Below are 20,876 nucleotides of genomic sequence, written 5' to 3' on the forward strand. Positions count from 1 at the left end.
TCCATGTGCTCGGGATATAGCAGTGAATTAGACAAAGTCATTGCCGTCATTGAAGGTACATTCATCTTTCCCTAACCTACTTCTTTGTCCATTATCAGTCCAGTGCATTATTTGCTATCTGAAATGCCATCCTTCAAGGGCTTCAAGGAGATAGGAAAAACATGGTGGTATATACCAGCCCGAGGAAGATAAAAGTAGGCCGAGAAAATACTTTTCAACAAGACCAAAATTAGGCCATGGAGGGGGACTTTCAATCTGGAATGATCGAGCTTTAAGGAAGACAAGTACGTGAGGTCAGTACTGTAGTGGACATGACCTGTGCCCAATGCAGGCTCTACCTGTTTGAAGCTATGGATTACATAGTTAATCTTTAAATGACCCCCAGTTTGCAGATGAGGAAAAACTGAGGCACAGCAGTAAAGTAACTTGTATGACATCATAAAATTATTAAGTGGCAGACACAATATTTTCCTAAATTTTTTAAAGAAATTATGGAGACAGATGGGGTTTTATCATTATTTAGCTCAGGCTGATCTCGACTTCCTGAAGTCAAGCAATCTGCCTGCCTCAGCCTCCCCAAGCGTTGGATTACAATTGCTAGCATTACAAGCGTGAGCCCTCACATGCAGCCGATTTTTTTTTTTTTTTTTTTTTTTTGAGACGGAGTCTCCTGTTGCCCAGGCTGGAGTGTAGTGGAGCAATCTCAGCTCACTGCAAACTCCACCTTCCAAATTCAAGCAATTCTCATGCCTCAACCTCCTGAGTAGCTGGGATTACAGGCCCCCACCACCAAGCCCAGCTAATTTTTTGTTTATTTTTTTATTTTTTTGAGATGGAGTCTCATTCTGTCACCCAGGCTGGAGTGCAATGGCATGGTCTCAGCATAGTCTTAGCTCACTGCAACCTCTGCCTCCTGGGTTCAAGCGATTCTCCTGCCTTAGCACCCTAAGTAGCTGGGATTACAGGCACGTGCCACCACACCTGGCTAATCTTTGTATTTTTAGTAGAGTTGGGGTTTCACTATGTTGGCCAGGCTGGTCTCGAACTCCTGGCCTCAAATAATCCACCCTCCTCGGCCTCCCAAAGTGTTGGGATTATAGGCGTGAGCCACCGTGTCCAGCCGTACCTTTTTGTATTTTTAGTAGAGATGGGGTTTTACCATGTTGGCCAGGCTGGTCTTGAACTCCTGGCCTCAAATAATCCACCCTCCTCGCTCGGCCTCCCAAAGTGCTGGGATTACAGGAATGAGCCACTGTGCCCGGCCCCAGCCAACCTTTTTTTTTTTTTTTTTTTTTTTTTTTTTTTTTTAGACGGAGTCTCGCTCTGTTGCCCAAGTTGGAGTGCAGTGGCGCAGTCTCGGCTCACTGCAACCTCTGCCTCTGGGGTTCAAGTGATTCTCCTGCCTCAGCCTCCTAATTAGCTGGGACTACAGGCAGGTGCCACCACGCCCGGCTAATTTGTGTGTGTGTGTGTTTTTTTAGGAGAGATGGGGTTTCACTGTGTTAGCCAGGATGGTCTTGATCTCCTCACCTCATGATCCGCCCACCTCAGCCTCCCAAAGTGCTGGGATTACAGGCGTGAGCCACCGTGCCCGGCCCGAATTTTTTGTACTTGAGCCTATACACTCTAAAGCCTGGGAAGAGAAATTGGGCCAGGTAACTTGGGCATATCCTTCCTCTCATACAGCTCCCTAGGCCATGGGACAGACAGATATGTCAGATATCATGTTGAATACTTTCCTATTAAAATTCCCAGATTTTGGGCCGGGCGCGGTGGCTCAAGCCTGTAATCCCAGCACTTTGGGAGGCCGAGACGGGCGGATCACGAGGTCAGGAGATCGAGACCATCCTGGCGAACACGGTGAAACCCCGTCTCTACTAAAAAAATACAAAAAACTAGCCGGGCGAGGCGGCGGGCGCCTGTAGTCCCAGCTACTCGGGAGGCTGAGGCAGGAGAATGGCGTAAACCCGGGGGGCGGAGCTTGCAGTGAGCTGAGATCCGGCCACTGCACTCCAGCCCGGGCGACAGAGCCAGACTCCGTCTCAAAAAAATAAATAAATAAATAAAATAAAATAAAATTCCCAGATTTTTATTTATTTATTTATTTTTCTGAGTCAGGGTCTCGCTCTGTTGCCCAGGCTAGAGTGCAGTGGCATGATCTTGGCTCGTGGCAACCTACACCTCCTGGATTCAAGCAAGCCTCAGCCTCCTGAGTAGCTGGGATTACAGGCATGAGCCACCACGCCCGGCTAATTTTTGTATTTTTAGTAGAGACAGGGTTTTGCCATGTTGGCCAGGCTGGTCTCAAACTCCTGGCCTGAAGTGATCTGCCCAGCCTAGATATTCTTATGGTTAAGGAATTCTGTAGTTCTCCCATCTGACTGCAAGTCTCTAGAAGGAGGCCCAAAAGTGAGAAGCATAAGCTAGGAGAGAGAGTTCATTATTGTTACTGTTTGTGAACAAAGGTGCCCTCCAGACCAGTAAGACTGTATGCTCCATTAGGGTAGGGACTGAGCCCTGAAATTCTCTCTATAGTTCAGTACAGTGCTGAGCATACTACACTCAACAGAAACTTCATTTTAAAATGATTTTAAAAGGCCAAGTCCTCCCTTGAAAAGGTCTTTGGGGGATGAAACAGGGAGAGGTTTATTCTGGGGACTGCGGTCTGATGAGAAACTGGGGTGGCATGAGAGTTTCCCTCTGAAGAAAGCATCTCCTAGTAAGACAAATGGAATTTCCTAAGCCCCTTGGTTCCCTTCTTTGTAGCTCCTCTAGGACACTGAAAAAGCATCCTAACATGCTCAAGACAGGATAGAAAACGATCCTCTGGCTTGAAAGACTCAGCATCCAGTAGTACCTCACTCTCCATCCAGTGATCTCCATCCCCCAGAAATGTGCTCTCCTAAGTTATTTCCTCCATTGATACACCTACTCTTCTTCCCCAAGGCATTTGTTTTGTTGGCTGATTCCCTTTGGTAATTGGTTTGCCGCTCTGTTAGGAGTCATTTCCTGTGTTTGTTTCATTATACGAGAAAAAAAGAGAGAGCTCTTAAGTGGACCAAAGGGATAAGGAAAGTGATGCATGTTTTCCTGATGTCCACATGCAGCAAGTCCCTTAATCTTTGCCCCTGCCTTCCTGGTGCTGTTGCCAGGCTGAGACCCTGGTTGGAGGAACAGTGCCTGCAGCTAGAGCAACTAAGGCAGCCTAGGATGACTGCCAGGATGCATGAGGGCTGCCAACACCAACTGCTGGGGAGATGATTGTCATCCCTGTGGAGGTATGGAGAAGGTTGGTGGGGGAAGGTGGAAGAGAGGAAATAAGGCAGAGATGAGCTCAGGGCCCCCAGAGAATGGAGCCTTTGTGTGGGGTACAGATGAGGGACAAGGGGGTGATTGTGTGGGAGGGCCGGAAGTGCCACACAGACTGGCACCACCATAGCCAGCACCAGATTCACCCTTCTCCTGCTCTGAGAACTCCCTGTGCCTCAAGGAGCCAGTCTCAGACATGGTCAGGGGAAGCAGGGTATGCCTGAACACTATAAAGGATGGGAAGGTGGAAAAGCAGATGTATAGCCGGGGGAAAATGAAAGGTATCTCCGCATTACCCCAGACCCAGGGAACAGGAGGCCGAAGGAAAAAGACAGAAGCAGCTTTTACTATATTTACATCCAACAAAACTTCGCAGGGAACAATCCTTATTGCACAGGTCAGGACCTGGGTGGGTGAGGCATTCCCCAAGGTGGGATGGGCAAGAAAAATTAGGACTGGAGGGGGTACCAGTTCTTCCTAAGGGGAGCTTGAGACGCCTCTAGCTCCCAATGCCTGACTTTGAAGGAACTACAAACCACCGAACCATGGTGCCCTATTTCCCTTCCCTTTCTCACTCTCCATAAGAACCTCATAAGCAAGGGGGCTGTGGCTCCAGAATAAATAACTTAAAATAAAATACAAACACTTTAGGTAGAAAGGCATGGAGAGCCTTGGGCTCCTTCAGCAACGTCAGGGAAGAGGGACCATTATTGGTGGAGAATGACATCCCTACCTCCCATTCAGGGCAAAGGCTCAGTAGCTCTGCATCTTTCCAGTTGTTTTTTAAAACAAAAACTTCTAAAATGACCAGGGCAATGCAGATCTGTGGGTACCCTGGAGGGGAGTTCCTGGTATAGGACAAGGGAAGAACAGAGCTGTACCAACTCCCCCCAGATCTCCGACATCAGCATGAACAAACTGGGTAGGTTGGAGATGGGGGAATCAGGACTTTTGGTAACAGTGGATCCCTATTCCTGCTGTCCTCGCTTGGAGCCTTTGACTGGGCATGCTTCCCAGCCTGTTTCCAACTCCATGAAGGGAACATGGAAGCAGGTTAACTCTAGAATCCCTTCTCCCTCAGTTCCCCACCCAAGGCTGGAGAGGGAAGCTTAAGAGTCTCTAGCATTCTGGAGGTGCTCCAAAACATTTTCGGCAGTCAATGGCTTTGGGAGTGGGCATCTGTGCCCGCCGCTGCCTCAGCTCCTCCTTGCCCATGCTGCTGGCCAGCTTGTTAAAGGCAGACTTGTACTTCTTATCGAAGGCCACTAGGGAAGAAGATGGAAGTCAATACATTAGGACCCCAGCCTCCCACACCTGGCCCCAGATCCCTAAACTCCTCAGCCCCTTGCCTGCTCCCTCACCTATGTCCACGTGGTCCTTGCCCAGAGCAGCCATTGTCAGGAATAAGATCTCACGGTAGATTCCCCTTTAGTGGAGGCAGAAGTGTATGAGTGAGAGAAAAGGGGTGTGGAGCCCCGGACAGGTTAGGGACCACCCAGATGGTAGCACTATACCTCTGCAGGTGCAGGCCAGTGGGTGGGGGCCCTAGAGTTTCCAGCAGGAGTCCCACAGCCTTGTGCACTTCATTGAGTCCAACATGGCGCAGCACTGACTCCAACAGTGCCAAACTAAGGGATTCAGGTACTGGGCCTGGCCATACCACCCGCTGGGGGATCTGGCCTGGATGAAAGGAAAGAAGGCCACCAGGATCACTGAGCCCTCTGGGTATGGGACCCACCCTCCCCACCCAGGCCAAATACCAGACTCACTGTGGACCCTCCAGAGCACATAGAGAGGTGGGCAGCTATTGGGGTCAGGGGTCAGTACATCCCACAGCAGCCGTACCTGAACAGAGGCTGGATCAGGGGTCAGCCAAGGAGATGGGGCCTGGGGAAGCCGAGATAGGGGAGACAGTTAGGCTCAAAGAATGGGAGGCAGAGGACAAGAAATGGACAGGTGATGCCAAAGAGACAGAGGGCCATTACAGGACACAGCCAAAGAGAAGAGGGAAAGGAATTCTTATCCCCCACAAGAATGTAAGCTCTTGAGAGCAGGGACTATTTTGTAATCTGCTACATACCTAGTGCCTAAAACCGTGCCTGGAACATAAAAAGCACTTAATACTGGTGGAATGAATAGACAAATATGAATGAATCATTTTTTTAGGTACCAGGCTCTACACAAGGTTCTCCACACACCAGCCCAGTGAGATGGGTGCTTTTGGCATCCATTTTACAGATGACCAAACTGAGGCTCAGAATGGTAAAGTGAAAGGGCCAGGATCCAAACTAGGTGCAGCAGACTCCAAAGTCTATGCTCTTTTTTTTTTTTTTTTTTTTTTTTTTTTGGAGACGGAGTCTCATTCTGTCGCCCAGGCTGGAGTGCAGCACAATCTCGGCTCCCTGCAAGCTCCGTCTCCCGGATTCATGCCATTCTCCTGCCTTAGCCTCCCAAGTAGCTGGGACCACAGGCGCCACCACCATGCCTGGCTAATGTTTTTTTGTGTGTTTTTAATAGAGACAGAGTTTCACTGTGTTAGCCAGGATGGTCTCAATCTCCTGACCTCGTGATCTGCCTGTCTCGGCCTCCCAAAGTGCTGGGATTACAGGCGTGAGCCACTGAGCCCGGCCAGTCTACGCTCTTTGTACAGTGCCAAGGACACAGCAGACAAATGGCTGAGAGATGAAGAGGGAGGCACTTAGGAAACGGGCCACATGGGGGCACTGACCTGGGGGTGTGAAGGCCCATCACAGGAGGCCAGCACCAGGCCTGGTAGAATACTGGGCAGGCGTAGCCGTTGGAAATACCACAAAAGGTTCCAGAAGATGATGGGGTGGGCAGAGGGCAATTCAGGCAACGCCAGCACCTCACTGCCCTCGTTCTCTACCAGCGACTCCAGCTCCTTACGCAGCACCAGGGGGCTCAGGTATGCCCATGCCCCACTCTCAACCCGCCGGGAGGGTCCCTATCAGGCACAAAGGGGGAGGGCAGTAGAGGGCATGTACATCCCCAGAGCCTTGCCTCCCACTAAGCCACCACATCCAACAGCTTCTGGGATGCCCTTTGCCCTCAAGGGCAAGAGATGTGCCCATCTCTCCCTGGCACCCCACAGGCCCCACACAGGGCAACAATCCCATTCCTCATGCCCCTTTGGCCCAGTTCTTACCCCCATGTGCCCGTTGCAGAGCTGGGGCTCATCCAGAGCAAGGCAGAGCCTGCGGTCACTGAGCACAGGGCCAGGACCCCCAGGGACAGGAGCATCTTTGCTGCCACTGGCATCAGCAGACTTGGGGCTGGGGACACTGCAGGGGGACAGCAGCAGGGGTCAGCTCTTGGACCTTCACCTCCCTATCCCACCCACAGCACTTGCCCTGCCTTGGGCACCTGGGCCGGGAATCAAGGGTCTGGACACTGAGCAGGGGCACAAAGGGGCAGGCGCAGAAGGGGCAGGTTGTATTGAGGTTAGAGTCATCAGGTGCCCAGCCAGCCATGATTTCCTCATCGTACACCAGCGAATCACAGGCGCGGCACAGGGAGCAGCTGGACAGCAGAATCTGTGGGCAGGGAGAGCCGGGAAGTAGGCCCTGTCTGGCCACCAGCACTCTGGAGCCCATGCCCCTTCCCTAGCCCCTCCCACCTCCTCCCCATCTCCTGCCTTTGACAGGGTGACTGTGTGCTATGTGTGTTCAAGCACATCTGTGTGGGAGGGGTGATCCTCACTTCCAGGGAAGGTGACTGGAAGGATCCAGGGGTGTCACTGAGGCGCTCTGAGGAATGGCGAAGACTCAGGTTACTGAGAGAAGATTCTGAGAGGTCCCACTCACTGCCCAGAGAGGCTGAACTCTGCCATGACATGAGAAACCGTGGTCAGCCAACCCCATGCTCTTCCACCCAGGAAGAGGAGGTGTTTCAAGCACCCCTCAGAGCCCCTTTTAGGGCATTCTTCCAGTCATAGCCCCTCCCCAAGCCCACTAATGCTAAGGCGTCTGAACCCTCCTTCGCTGGCTACCTCGGAGGCAGTGGATCCAGGGCGCTCCCGGGGGCGCAGAAGACTGTCCATTGGGCTGCGGCGGGCTGGGGGAGGCAGGTCAGGAGGCAGCTCAGGTGGGGGAATGCGGGAAGTGGGGGGGTGGCGGGAAGGAGTGAGCAGCTGTTGGAGGCGGGCACCCAGCCCTCGTCGGGGGGTGCCTGCCTCATCCTGTCGCCCACCAGCCTTGGGTCCCCGCCCACTTAGCCCTTCCAGGGCCTCAGTGGACTGGGCACTCAGGGCTGAGCCTGAGCCCCCTGGGCTGCCTCCAGGGACCGGCTCCTCCCCCGTCAGGCTCAGGTCTGAGAGACTTCCATCGTGCCAGGGCACAGGTGATCCCCGGGGTTCCAGGACCCCCAAGGCCTCTATCACTGCAGCACAGAAAAGAATGAGGGAAGATGTACCCCAGCCTCTGCACCACCTTCCCCTTTCCTGAGTAAACACAATTCCTGGCTGCACAAACTCTGGTACCACAACCCCCACCATGATGATATTCTGGGCAGGATTCCCTGAGAATCTACAGCACCCACCACAGAGGGCCACCCTCCACTATGTTTCTGGTCTTCCAAACCTCACTAGCAAGTGGTTAGGAAAGCTGACTGGGGAAGTGGGGGGAGCCAGACAAGGGCACTCACTGTGGGCCACACCAGCCTCCACAGTGGGCTGTGCCCCTCGGGCACTGCCCAGGCTACCACTCTTCACCAGGCGTCCAGGGGGTGAGGCCGGGTCTCTCAGACTTCGCCCAGCCCAAGTAGTCTGGCGCTGAAGGGGGCGAGTAGGGGAAGGGCGCTCCAAATAGGGCTCTAAAAGACAAGAAGGGGTTTAGAGGCAGCCAGCTAGGAACCCAGTCCCCTGTTCCAAAATAGAGCTCCTTAGATGGACCTGGGTTTGCAGGGTTTCTCCCAGGCAAAGCTTTATCCCTTTCGTGTTTGTTTTGTTTTGTTTTTTGAGATGGAGTCTTGCTCTGTAGCCAGGTGGAATGCAGTGGCGCCATCTCAGCTCACTGCAACCTCTGCCTCCCGGGTTCAAGTGATTCTCCTGCCTTAGCCTCCCGAGTAGCTGGGACTACAGGTGCATGCCACCACACCCAGCTAATTTTTTTATCCCTTTTGTTACCAGTCAATTGTAATTTATCAATCACCAGAAACCTAATACCAACCATTAGACCAGCCCCAGCTCTCTATGCCTTTCCCTGCCTGAGCCCAGTTACTCCATCCCCAAGCCTGTCTCACCAGGCCCTACCCACCTGCCTGGGAGCTGCCTGCCTCTTGAGGTGCTGACACCTGCTGCTGCTGCTGCTGCTGCTGCTGCTGCTGCTGCTGCTGTCGCCGTTCTCTCAAGGGCTGGCGGAACTGAGCAGCCCCCAGGACGACATTCCGGAGCTTGGCCCAGCGCAGACGCCCGCCTGGTGTGCCAGACGGCCACTTGCTTTCCAGCACAGCCTACCAAGCACAGTGCCCATCAGGATGGCCTACTTTGACACCCTAGCCCTGCCTCATACCCACTCCCTGTCCTGGAGCCCCAGGGACCGCCCTTCCCCTGCAGACATCCTGCCTAGGACCGTCCGGCCAATGGCTTAGCCAGGAACAAGAGCCCAGAAGAGACAGTAGGCAGCAGCTGCCTCCCAAGGGGCTTAGAAGAAGCCAGAGGCAATGGAGAAAATTTGTATCCAGACCTTGCTGTTTAGAAATATAAAATATATGGCTCTGAAGAAATCATTCCATTTACTTGGTCATTAGTTTCCTCATCTAAAAAACAGGAGGCAGTTTAGTATCATGGCTAAGGGCCTGAATTCAGGAGATATGGATATGCCTCTGCCCATATTCCTTTTTCTTTTTTTTGAGACAGAGTCTCACTCTGTCGTCCAGGCTGGAGTGCAGTGGCGCAATCTCGGCTCACTGCAACTTCAGCCTCCTGGGTTCAAGTGATTCTCCTGCCTCAGCCTCCCAAGTAGCTGGGACTACAGGCACCCACCACCACACCCAGCTAATTTTTGTATTTTTAATAGAGACAGGGTTTCACCATGTTGGCCAGGCTGGTCTCGAACTCCTGATCTCAGGTGATCTACCTGCCTCAGCCTCCCAAAGTGCTGGGATTACAGGCATGAGCCACCACACCCAGCCCTGTGCCCATATTCTAACTCCTTAACTTCTTTGCTGCAGGACCTTGGACAAGTTACTAACTCTCTACAACCTCATCTCCATGTCTATAAGATGGGGATGATGATCATCCCACCTCAGAGGGCTGTAGTGAAGATAAAATGATGTAAAAGGTGTGATGTGTATGGACCTATGCCTGGCTTAGCGGCTAATGCTATTAGTTGTAGGCAGAGCTGTCATGAGTGGGAATCAAAGCTGAGAAACGGTAGGTGCTAAGGCACCACAGGAGTGCAATGTGGATGGCAGTGGTTCCAGGACCTAGGCAAACAGTACCAGCCCAATCTCCAAGGAGCGAGGGGAGCAACAGCAGTCTCCCCAAACACACCTGGCACAGCTGCCATCCCACCCGTCACCCCAAAGTAGGTACCTTATTGTAGTAGCCATAGGTGATGGTGTTGGGCACAATGCCTGCCTGCCGCATCTCCAGCATGACCCGCACAGACAGCACAGGCTGCCCATAGTGTGAGCAGAGCTGCATCAGTACCCGGTAACACACCTGGGCCAGGAGAGGCACAGGACAATGGGAGACTCACTCCCAACCAAAACCAAAGTCTCAGCAAGCACCCTCTTCCAGCCTCCCCAATTCTCACAGACATCACTGGCCCCTGGCACGTCCTGGGGCTACCTCAGAGCCACCCACCCTTTCTGCTGACGCTGCCACCCTACAGTCTCCACTGCTATACCCTGAACATGCTTATTCACTCGATGAATGTTTATAGATAATCTGCCCAGCTCTGGGGATCTGCAACTTCTTTCCTTAGTCTCCAAGTTTCCCTCTCACAGCCCTCTCCAGCTGCACAAGGCTCACTGGGCCTGGGTGTGAGCATGGCCACATAGATTGCCTACCTCATCAGGGAGTACCACCTTGCCGCTCTCCATCTGGCGCAGCACATGGTAGGCCGTATGCAGTGCCTGCACCCGGGAGGGTACCGACCGCACGTAGGCAGGCAGACACAGGAACCACAGCCCATAGCAGTGCCCCAGCAGGCACCGGGCCCACAGCTCAGGCACAGCTGCTGACTTCTGTGCCATCCGCTGTGCAACCTTCATCTCCTAGGTAGGACAGGGAACACATCAGGGTGAGTACAAGTCTTATTTATTTATTTATTTATTTAAGACGGTCTCGCTCTGTCACCCAGGCTGGAGTGCAGTGGCACAATCTTGGCTCACTGCAGACTCGGCCTCCTGGGCTCAAGTGATTCTCCCACCTCAGCCTCCCAAGTAGCTGGGATTACAGGCATGCACCACCATGCCCGGCTGATTGTTTTGTACTTTTCGTAGAGACAAGGTTTGCCATGTGGCCTAGGCTAGTCCCAAACTCCTGGGCGCAAGTGATCTGCCTGCCTCAGCCTCCCAAAACGCTGGGATTAAAGGCGTGAGCCACCAGGACAGACCCTAAAGTGGTGTGGGGAGAAGTATCACCTTCTCTGAGGAAGGATCTGTGCTCTAAAGAGGAGGAGGGATGCTGTATTCCATAGGCTGCAGCCCTGCCTGGAGCCCCGTGCAGAGAGGCTGGCCCTTAAGCATGGACAGGTGCCCTAGAAGACATGGCCAGTCCCTGGATTCCCAGAGTGCTCAGAAGATGAAGGTGATGATGATGATGATAATGACAGTGATAATAGCAACTAATGTTTATACAGGCTTGCTTATGTGCCAAGCACATTTAAACTTCTAACAACCTCATGGGTTAAGTACTATTGTTATCCCCATTTTGTAGATGAGGAAACTGAAGCAGCAGCCGCCCTCAGCCTGATCCAGGTCCCTCAGTGCGGTCCACCCACTACTTACCTGTTTGGTACGGCGAGGAGCAGGACTGCTGGGGGCGCTACGTGAAGGGCCTGGCACAGGCAGGGCCCCAGGCTGCTCTTGAAGAGACTCAAACAGCTCAGCCCGTAGCTCTGGGAACCCATCGTAGCTGGAGGGGCAGAGAGAAGCAACATCAGGGCAGTCAGTACAGGGTCAAGCAAGTTGGACTGGACCACGTGAGGGGCCAAGAGACTCTCACCAGTACTGGGGAGTGGATTCACTGCCCTCTGGTACGGGAGGCTCCTCGGGAGGTGTGATAAAGACAGTGAGCTCACTTCCTGACAGCTCCTCTAGCTCCACTAAGGGTGTCGGCTCAGGCTTCTCCTGATCTGGGTGGACCTGGAGAAGGATTTTGAGAGAGCAAGTGTTGAGATGGTGGGCACAGAACAGAGCCAGGGTGTCCAGACGATGGCATCTCCCAGGAAAGCTCATCCACAGGGAAAGAGACACAGCCTGGGAAGATGGAGTCAGGAATCGGAGGACAGTAAGTTACATGCATGGGGCCAGCTGTGTATGGCTGCACAGGTTGTGCACTGTATAACTCCAGGAGTGCCATCCCAGTCACAGTTAAGATATAGAGTTTGGCCGGGCGCGGTGGCTCAAGCCTGTAATCCCAGCACTTTGGGAGGCCGAGGCGGGCGGATCACAAGGTCAGGAGATCGAGACCACAGTGAAACCCCGTCTCTACTAAAAATACAAAAAATTAGCCGGGAGCGGTGGCGGGCGCCTGTAGTCCCAGCTACTCAGGAGGCTGAGGCAGGAGAATGGCGGGAACCCGGGAGGCGGAGCTTGCAGTGAGCCGAGATCGCGCCACTGCACTCCAGCCTGGGCAACAGCGTGAGACTCCGTCTCAAAAAAAAAAAAAAAAAAAAAAAAAAAAAAAGATATAGAGTTGTGTTTAAAATGTCCCTGGGGGCCAGACACAGTGGCTCACGCCTGTAATCCCAGCACTTTGGGAGGCCGAGGTGGGCAGATTACTTGAGGCCAGGAGTTCGAGACCAGCCTGGTCAACATGGTGAAACCCTGTCTCTACTAAAAATAAGAAAATTAGCTGGGCATAGTGGCGCGCACCTGTAATCCCAGCTACTTGGGAGACTGAGGCAGCAGAATCACTTGAACCTGGGAGGTGGAGGTTGCAGTGAGCCACTGCACTCCAGCCTGGGAGACAGAGCAAAACTCTATCTCAAAAAAATTAAAAAAAATTTTTTTTAAATTAAAAGAAATTAAAATAAATAAATAAATAAAACAAAATGGCCCTGGGGTCTACAGCCATACCACCCTGAATATTCCTGATCCCATCTAAAATGGCCTTGGGGCAACAGAGACAATAAGCACACAGAGAAGGGACGATACCTTGTCAACACAAGAGTCGAAGAATTCGAGGGCAGCATGGCGAGCAGAGCCGAAAGAGCACTCCTCAATGAACTGTGAGAACATCTGTGTATGCAGCAGCTGAGAGTAAAGTTTGTGGCTGGAGCGTTCCCGAGATTTGAGGAAGCCTGAGGGGGATGAGAATGGGGCAGAGGAGGGGTGTGACCAGGGCTCTCCACCACAGCCATAGCTTTTTTGAATCTCTTCCGGGCTCCCTGCCCACTCAGGCCCAAAGCCATCATCTCTTGGACCCTCTGGCACAACTACCCTAATAGCAAGTTGACCGGCTGAGCACCCCCAGCACAATGGCCCTAGAGAATCCCTCCCTTTGTCTGCCGGTACCCACTGCCTCAGGCTGGGGGGTCTCCAAGGGCAGGGTCCCTGCACAAAGCTTTGCCCATGGGGTCTGCTCACTACAGGGATTATTGTGTCTACCCCAAGCCCGGGGCTCCAGAGGGCAGGACCACAGCTGGTTTCATCTTTGTACCCTGATTCCCCCCAAGACCAGAAGAGTGAATGGCTCAAAGCAGGTGCCCATAAAAACATTTGCCTAGTGAAGGAATGAACAAGGAGTGGCTCCCAGTCCCCTCTGCCTTTCTGACAGAGCCCAGCCCCTCGCCACCTCCTCCCGTGATACCATCTCCAAGCAGAGACAGGCCCTCTGTACCCTGCAGGAAGAAAAGGTTGTCAACATCACGAGCTCCCTCGGAGGGGGCCTGGGTGAGTGGGCGCAGGAAGACCCGGTAGCCCTTGAGCAGACAGGCCATGAAGCGGAGGAAGGCTCCTTGGACTTCGCGTTCCAGCCGGGCCCTGCGGCCACACACTGCCTCGTAGTCTGTCAGTAGGAACTCCAGGGATGCCTCCTCCTCAGGTCCAGTGTATGCTGGGGGCCAGGGCAGCCTGAGAGTCAGGGCTGGCTCCCATAGCGTTAGCCTCAAGTCTGCTCTCACGCCTCCATCTCCACCTCCAGCCTCTGACAGAACTTGCACCAGTAGCAACGAAGCATTACCTTCAACTAACAGGTTCAAGCTCAACATTTCCCACATGTTCAGGAATACTGTCTGCCCTTCCTTCTAACTTCAGTTGGAATTGGAATCTCCCTCAGTTCTACCAAATGCAATCCTAACTCCGCTCACCTCCTCAAGAAATGTCTAGCTCCCCACAGACCTCTGCAAACTGGAGGTTTGAGGCCAATGACAGTTCCCAGCCTCCCTCCCGACCCAGGCTTCTCACTCTGGTCCAGCTGCTGGTACAGGTTTGTCAGTGTGGCCAGCAGAACCTTGTAGGGTCTGCGGGGCAGGGTCCGAGGGGAGAGGAGCTTCTTTTCCTCAGTCCTGTGAGAGACGCATAAGGGGAAGGAGGAGTGGCGAGGCTCTGGGATAGGGTGACAGGGCTCCTTGCCAGCCTCCCTCACTTTGTGCCTGAAGCTCTTTTTGAGCCCGTAGCACTTCACACACTAGCCCATTCCTGCCCACCACCCTGCAGTCCCCAAATGAGACCCAGCCTCTTACTGGAAGAGTGTGTTGGTATCAAGGTCGACACAGATGACATCAGCAGGCGGGTCATGCAGATCAAAGTAGCTGGAGTGGATACCCACAATGAAGGGCACTGGGGCACTCAGCACATCTGCCAGCACCAGCGGGCACAGAGGAATGTAGGGGCACTGCCAGTGCAGTGGGAAGATCATCTGAAGCACCAGGCAGTGAGAACCAGTGAGCAGGGGGTTGAGGCAGCAGTGGGGGGCACAGGGGAGAGAGAGAGGGCATTGGCCTTGGGGAGTTGGTGCCTGTTGAGAGAGGCTGTTGGAAGTAGGCACTAGAGAAGACTCCTGATGGAAGCTATGTGTCCCTGCAGGCTGTGCCCAGGGAAAGGAAAGGTAGGAAAAGGGAACAGTCCAGGCAGGGATAGGGGCACCAGAAAGAACCATGGTTCTGGGGAAGATGGGCCAGGCGGGGCGGCACTCACCGAGACGAGGGCCTCGCAGACGCTGGTGAGCAGGTCTGGCCGCAGCGAGTGGACCAGCAGCTTGTGCTCTGTGAGCACAGCCAGCAGCAGTGTGATAGCCAGCTCAGGGCCCAGGCTCTGCAGCAGCTGCAGGAAGCTGGCACCACTGCAGGCAATGCCGAGGTGGGTAAAGGGTCACCAGGAGACCCTGGGGACCCTTCCCCAGATGCCAGGTACAGCCACCACCTGGACCCAGCCTGCATAAACCTCAATAGCTGCACCCACCTGCCCAGCACCTACCATGTCCTTGGTCATTAAAGCTCCCCTCCCCATAATCTGAGCACATACCTGAGGGGCAGGGGCGAGGATACAGGCTGACAGAGGAGCAAGTTGTCATAGGGAGACATCTGGGAGGGAAGAAGAGCCATGGCTCAGGGTAATGATGCTAACTCCCCTCCTTCCATCAGCCCGGCCCCAGCCTCAGCTCTCACCTGCACTAGGATGCGGGGTCTCTGTGGGGAAGGGAAGGGCACGTTGTGAATGAAGTGGGAGATGTGCCTGGGGGACAGAGAAACAGGTCAGAGCATACTCCCCAGTCCATCCTTGTCCTCCCTCCACATTTTCTCAGCTCTTTCACCAGTTCTCAAGAACCTTATTCCTTCCTGAACCCCACTTTGAGACCTGTTATCAGCCAACAGAGCCTCCATTACACATATAATTTGCGCAGATCAGAAAAGAAATCCTCCTTGGGCATACACAGCCCCTTGCGAGGACTTAACTAGCAAGTTTAGACTGGATTTCAGGCCCTGCTCCCCTCCTCAGCCTGTGGCGTTTTTACAATGGATAAACTGTACAACCACACACTGCAGCCCTGTCCCTTACCCTGTGCCCAGCCCTCCCCCACGCACATCTGAATCTCTCCCATCTCTCCTGGCCCCCTTATCCCTTCCTAACTCCTTCCCAATGGCAGAGGAGCCATGCTCACGCTTCCAAGGGCAGGCGGTGGGGGCCTGAGACGGAGTAGCGGTAAAGGAAGGTGAGGAAGGCGCGGAAGGCAGGGAAGGCAGGCCAGCGGGACAGCACAGCGATGGCGCGTCGGCTGCGCACAGCTCTGCCCCCCAGTGCCCGACCCCGCTCCACGGCGCTCAGCAGGCCCAGTGCCCGTGCCTGTCGCTCTGACAGCCTGGCCCTTGGGAACGCCTCGTAGAACTGCAGGGCGGCACCATACACCTGGCAGGGGGCAGAGAGGTGGTCAGGCAGGCCCTGCATAGCCCAGACCCCTTGCCACACTCCACACACCCACCTTATCACCAGCTGCACCCGTGAGCACAAAGGTGGAGAAGACGGGCACGGGGTACTTGGTCTGGGCAGGCCAGCACTCGATAGTGGCCCCCATGGGCAGGCAGAAGACGGGCACTGACTCGGGCAGCGGGAACGCCTCATTGTCCTCCTCCGGGTAGCGGCCCAGCAGCTCTGCACCCCCAGCAAAGTTGGGGGTACCCAAAAGGAGCAGGGTCCATCAGACTCCAAGGGAAAGGAACCAGGGGATCCCAGAGAAGGCCCGAGTAGCAAAGAAGAAGTAAATTCCAGGGACACTTAAGGTGCCTGCCAAGAGGCACCAGGGCAAAGGGATGTAGGGTCACAGGATTGGAGGGATAAAGGGGCCACTCACCTGCCTCGTACACCAGCGTGTTGGCCTTCGCCAGGCCCACCTTATAGCACAGGTACACTGCTGGGCCCCACTACCCCAGAAATGGCAAGAGACAAGCAGATACATAGCTAACAAAGATTTCTGGGGTCCATTTTCTTTCTACCACCCCTAAATGTTCTTTTGTCTTTAAAGCTCCCATTAATGCCAGTGCCCAAAGACCAGAGTTACCCCTCTGGACTCACCCCTGTGGTCAGAGCCTTGGTCCTGGGATGCCCTTTGTTCCCAGTGTCCACACCCACTCTTACACCAAGAAGAACCAGGTGTCAGCTCTTGACCCCACTCACCATGCCAGGGTTGAGGTTGCGGGGCAGCCGGCAGTAAGTATGGGGAGTGCCCTCGCCCTTACTGGGCAGCACCAGGCAGAGGTCAGTGATGCCCAGGGCATGCAGCCCTGCCCCCTCTGCTGCCCGCCGGTAAGTGAGGTAGGTGCGGGGGTGCCCAGGGCCTGGAGGGGCCAGGTTTGCTGAGTGGCTGTAGGGTGTCGTGTCAAGCACTTGGAAGCCGGGCTTGGGACGTTCCTTCCCCTCATACAACACCCTTAGCACAGAAAGCAAAGAGAGATGTTGGGAGGTCAGGGTAGAGGACAAAGACCCAATCCTGCCAGATCTGCCTACCTAACCCCTTGAACCTGCCTTGCACCCGCAGCCTTGTCAAACTCTAACACCAGGGCCCACCTCTTCTTGCTGAACTCTGCCCTCCAGAATCCTGTGCCCTTTCTTTGGCCTTTGGCCTTATTTTGTGGTCAGCAACAATCTTGCATGACTTCTATGGCTCTCATACTCATTAATAAACACTAAGAGTCAGCTGGGCATGGTGGCTCATGCCTATAATCCCAGCACTTTGGGAGGCTGAGGCAGGTGGATCACCTGAGGTCAGGGGTTCAGGACCAGCCTGGCCAACATGGTCAAACCCCATCTCTACGAAAAATACAAAAATTAGCTGGGCGTGGTGGCACATGCCTATAGTCCCAGCTACTCGGGAGGCTGAGGCAGGAGAATTGCCTGAACCCAGGAGGCAAAGGTTGCAGTGAGCCAAGATAGCGCCACTGCACTCCTGCCTGGGTGATGGAGCAAGACTCTAAAAAAAAAAAAAAAAAAAAAAAAATAGTAATACAAGCTACCACTGACTGACTCTGTTAAGTCTGTCATATGGGTTATCTCATTTAATCTTGACCATCCTATAAGGGTGAATGATTTTCCCCATTTGATAGATGAGGAAAACAGGCCCAGAGGGGCTCAAAAACCTGCCTAAGCTCTCAGAGCTAGCAAGGAGCAGCACTAGCACATGAATTCGCATCTGTGAGGACTAAGTACATACAACTTCAGTCCTTCCTCCCTGGCCTCTGGCCCACCTGGCTTCCATCCCCATTGCCCTTCCCTTGTTCCATAGTCCTACCTCTCCCTATCTCACTGGAGTCCCTCCCAGCCTCCCCTGGTGCCAGCATGGGTAGGGGCACACACCCCAGCTCAACGAGGGGGGGCTTGTCACGGCCCCTGCGGTAGCAGATGACGGGTTGAGTTCCACCCAGAAGCCCAGCACTGAGTTCCAAGGGGTGGCCACCAGCGGAAGCCTGGATGCATGTGTAGCCCTGGGGCACTTCCTCGCCCAGTGCCCTAGCGATGACTGCCACATCTGTGATGGGCTCAGCTGGCCGGGGAGGGCGCAGGGGCCCACTGGGTTCAGGAACCCAAGTTTCCTCAGGGATGGGTGCTCCGTTCCCTGCAAGCCCAGCTACCACGAAGTAATCCACCAGCCGGGGGGGCCGCTCCTCCGCCATGGCCCCCCCCTCACTCACTGCATCTGGAATGGTCAAGTGGGAGAGAGATGAAGTGAGGAAGGTGGGGGATGCCATGGCAACCAGGGTGCCCTCTTGCTCCCCTCCTCTTCCTAGTCCTTCCAAAGAAAGGCAGGATAAGGGGTCAGCCAATCCTGAACTCTCCCCCCTGTGACATCACTGCCCACAACAGCTTCTTAAAGAGACCAAATCCCTCCCACTTAATGGTCCTGGCACTCCCCTCAAAGAACCTAAACTCCACCACACACAGCTAACCTGAGCTATGACATCATATTGTCCATGTGTCCCTTTTAAAGGCTCGCCAGTTACAATATCACAGAGATCACAATCTTTTTTGTAATAGCCTTCCATGACATCATTCATGCTGGCCATGACATCATACCAACCTTACAGTCTTTTTAAGGGTTTCTGACCTTCCTACTCTAGTTATGACACCATAAGAACCATGTGATCCTGCCAATGTTCTTAAAGAGCCCACTCCTAGGTTTTTAAGAGGACCCCACAGGTTTCTGAGAAAGCCCACAAAACCCAAGCTTAAGAGTCTTTTCAACGAACCCAAGTGTCCTTTCTCCTAGCTTAACTCCACCAATCTGGCCCAAAAACCAGTGTTCTCACACCTCCAGGATCTTTAGGTAGCTCGTTAGATACAAAGTGGTTGTGGGAGACAAGTCCCGGCCATCCCACACCCTCCACCATGGAGCCCAGAGACAGAAACAGGCCCACAACAGCCTAGTTCTCACCTGCCTCCATGGCCCAACCCTGGGGAGTAGGAGCCCCAAGGGTCCTGAGGCGCCCCAGGGTGCAGAAGCTGGGAAAAAGCCTGGTGGGTAGCTTGCAGCAGGGGCCCGGAAGCGTGGGGGGTGCTTCAGAGGGGAAGGGAGGTTACTTCCTGAAACAGTGGAGGGGAAGCTGCAACTCAGAGGAAGTCAGCCTATGGGTGTGTGTGGTAGTGGTGGCGGTGGTGGTGGTGGTGGTGGTGGTGGTGGTGGGATTACCATTGAAGGTGCCAGCACAGCATCAGGCCAAGTTGGAACCTCAGACTATAGGACCCTGAGCAAGGCAGAGAAGGCTCATAATGGTTCCAGGATGTGCAGTCCTACTAACCTCCCACTGTTCCCCAGAGAACAGGGAATAAGGAATCTCATAGAGCCAGGCTGGCTGTCATCTTCACCTGGCCTCTGGACACACACACATACACACACCAACCCCAGCTAAATTTAGACTCCACTTCTGGGAGGTAAAGCCAGGAGTCAGCGTCAGCCTCTTGATTTAACTGTGGGGCACAGACCTGTCCCTCATCCACTGAGGGCGAATGGGAGCCCTATGCCCAAGGCAGCAGGCAGAGGCTATTAGGTGGGACCTTCTGAGGGGCAAGCGGGTGGCACCCATCCGCAGGACCTGGGCACCGGGGCCTCCCCTCACCAAGCCAGGGGAGAGTCCTGCAGAAAACAGCTCTTTCTCCCTGGGGAAGGCAACGGGCACAGGGCCCACTCCGGGTCCTCACGCTCGCGTGCTGGGTGACGGGAAGTTCGGGTTGGGGCAGAGGGCGCGCCGAGGGGGAGGTGGCTATGGAAGGAGCAGGAGGGCAGAGAAGCCTGCGCGCCGGCGGCCGAGGACGTGACGGCAGCAGCGCCGGCCGCCGCGTGACCCAAGCGGGAGGGAGGGCGGCTCCGGCTCCGGCACCCATGGGAGCAGGAGGGGTGCAGGAGGCCGGGCACGGCGAGCTAACTGCAGGCGGTGCCCTCCCCTCCACTTTCACTTCCCCAGGAGAGAGGAACTGGAACCAGATGTGCAGCGCTGGACAGCAGCTGGGGGCCATCCCCCACCCCGCCTGCCGCCCGCGCTCCCTCCTGCCCGTCCCCGCCTGCCGCCCCGCCCGGTCCAGCCCCTACCTGCCTGTCCCGCGCTTCCCGGCCGGCCGGCCCGCTGGCGGGTGGCTCGGAGGGCGAGCTGGCGGGCCGGCGGGCGGCGGGGCTACCCGGCCCCGGACATGGCGCACCCGACTTGGGCGCCGCTCCCGCCCGGGCAGTGAGTGAAGGAAGAAGAGGCGGCCGAGGACAGCAGGGCGCGGGGCGCCGTGGAAGGAGATCCGGGCGGTCCCCGCGTCCCCGCCGCGCTGCGCCACGCGGGGACTGTGCTGCCGCGCTCCTCGCTCGGGCGGCTCAGTCCTCCCAGCTCCCGCGGCGCCGGGGACCCAGCGTTCCTCCGCGCGCCCCGCTTTCTCTACTCCCCCCACCCCCGCTCCGGGCCGCGGGCGCCGCCGCTACCCCCACCCCTCCTCCTCGGCCGGCGGCCGTGACCCTGGCAAGCGTCTGCCCAGCGCCCAGCCGCCTGCAGCCCGACCCCTGGCGGCTGGGAGGGCCCCCTGCACCCAGGTAGCTTCCCACCATCCAGCCCGTGCCGCAGAACACTGACCCCAGGCGACCCTGAGGTCCGCAGCGCGCTCCCTTCCCACCTCGGTCCTGCAGTCAGATGCATGATGTGGGCGTAGGTGAAGCCCCGAAGGCCTAGTCTACGGGGACCCAGGTGGCTCCCCCTACTTCCAGGTTTGGGGCACAGGGTATTCCGTTCGGGCCGGAACCAGAAGCTCTCAGTTCTCTTTCCTGAAAATGACAAGAGCTTTGGAAAGAGGAAGAGGAGAGGCCAGGACTGCAGGATGTGGAATAGAGCAGTGGAGGTGGGGGTAAGATAACTGGGGGGCACTCCTCTTCTCACTATGCTGGTTGCCGGAGTGAGGAGTGCGGAGGCCCAGAG

General features: G+C 55.2%; 3 protein-coding genes across 7 annotated transcripts in view; 2 read left to right on the forward strand and 1 right to left on the reverse strand.

Moving 5' to 3' along the window:
* The window catches only part of RPS27 (ribosomal protein S27), a 234,813-nt gene that overhangs the window by 168,821 nt on the left and 45,116 nt on the right, over positions 1-20,876 (forward strand). The gene's annotated exons all lie outside the window — the stretch shown is intronic.
* DENND4B (DENN domain containing 4B) lies at positions 3,634-20,074 on the reverse strand. Of its 4 annotated transcripts, none has more exons than XM_050752403.1 (28): positions 20,015-20,074; positions 17,788-18,127; positions 16,612-16,864; positions 16,289-16,358; positions 15,920-16,089; positions 15,602-15,846; positions 15,108-15,174; positions 14,965-15,023; positions 14,638-14,782; positions 14,184-14,359; positions 13,906-14,006; positions 13,340-13,555; positions 12,655-12,800; positions 11,501-11,640; positions 11,284-11,410; positions 10,342-10,548; positions 9,863-9,991; positions 8,583-8,778; positions 7,972-8,139; positions 7,319-7,707; positions 7,030-7,152; positions 6,694-6,863; positions 6,476-6,611; positions 6,038-6,274; positions 5,079-5,196; positions 4,824-4,989; positions 4,671-4,735; positions 3,634-4,574 (listed from the first exon to the last, which is right to left on the reverse strand). In XM_050752403.1, exons 2-28 carry the CDS (start codon positions 18,102-18,104, stop codon positions 4,429-4,431), a joined length of 4,482 nt encoding a protein of 1,493 aa, XP_050608360.1. In that variant the 5' UTR covers positions 18,105-18,127; positions 20,015-20,074; the 3' UTR covers positions 3,634-4,428. The 4 variants fall into 4 exon arrangements, with proteins under 4 accessions (XP_050608360.1, XP_050608350.1, XP_050608341.1 ...); XM_050752393.1 differs by lacking the exon at positions 20,015-20,074 and adding an exon at positions 18,863-19,700; XM_050752384.1 differs by lacking the exon at positions 20,015-20,074 and having other exon boundaries at positions 17,788-18,252.
* Positions 14,405-20,876, forward strand: part of UBAP2L (ubiquitin associated protein 2 like) — a 340,775-nt gene continuing 334,303 nt past the window's right edge. The window contains exon 1 of the mRNA XM_050752642.1: positions 14,405-14,414. The gene's annotated coding sequence lies outside the window, so the exon portion shown is untranslated. The remainder of the gene's footprint in view (positions 14,415-20,876) is intronic.

The sequence above is a fragment of the Macaca thibetana genome, chromosome 1, assembly GCF_024542745.1.
Source record: "Macaca thibetana thibetana isolate TM-01 chromosome 1, ASM2454274v1, whole genome shotgun sequence".
In the NCBI taxonomy this organism is placed as follows: Eukaryota; Metazoa; Chordata; class Mammalia; order Primates; family Cercopithecidae; genus Macaca; species Macaca thibetana.

Coding starts and splice junctions, on each gene's coding strand:
- DENND4B (XM_050752384.1), bottom strand. CDS start 18,179: ATGGCATCCCCCACCTTCCTCACTTCATCTCTCTCCCACTTGACCATT. Junction 11,641..12,654: donor TCGACTCTTGTGTTGACAAG/GTATCGTCCCTT, acceptor ATCCTTCTCCAG/GTCCACCCAGATCAGGAGAA. Junction 10,549..11,283: donor CTCCTCGCCGTACCAAACAG/GTAAGTAGTGGG, acceptor TGTCCTACCTAG/GAGATGAAGGTTGCACAGCG.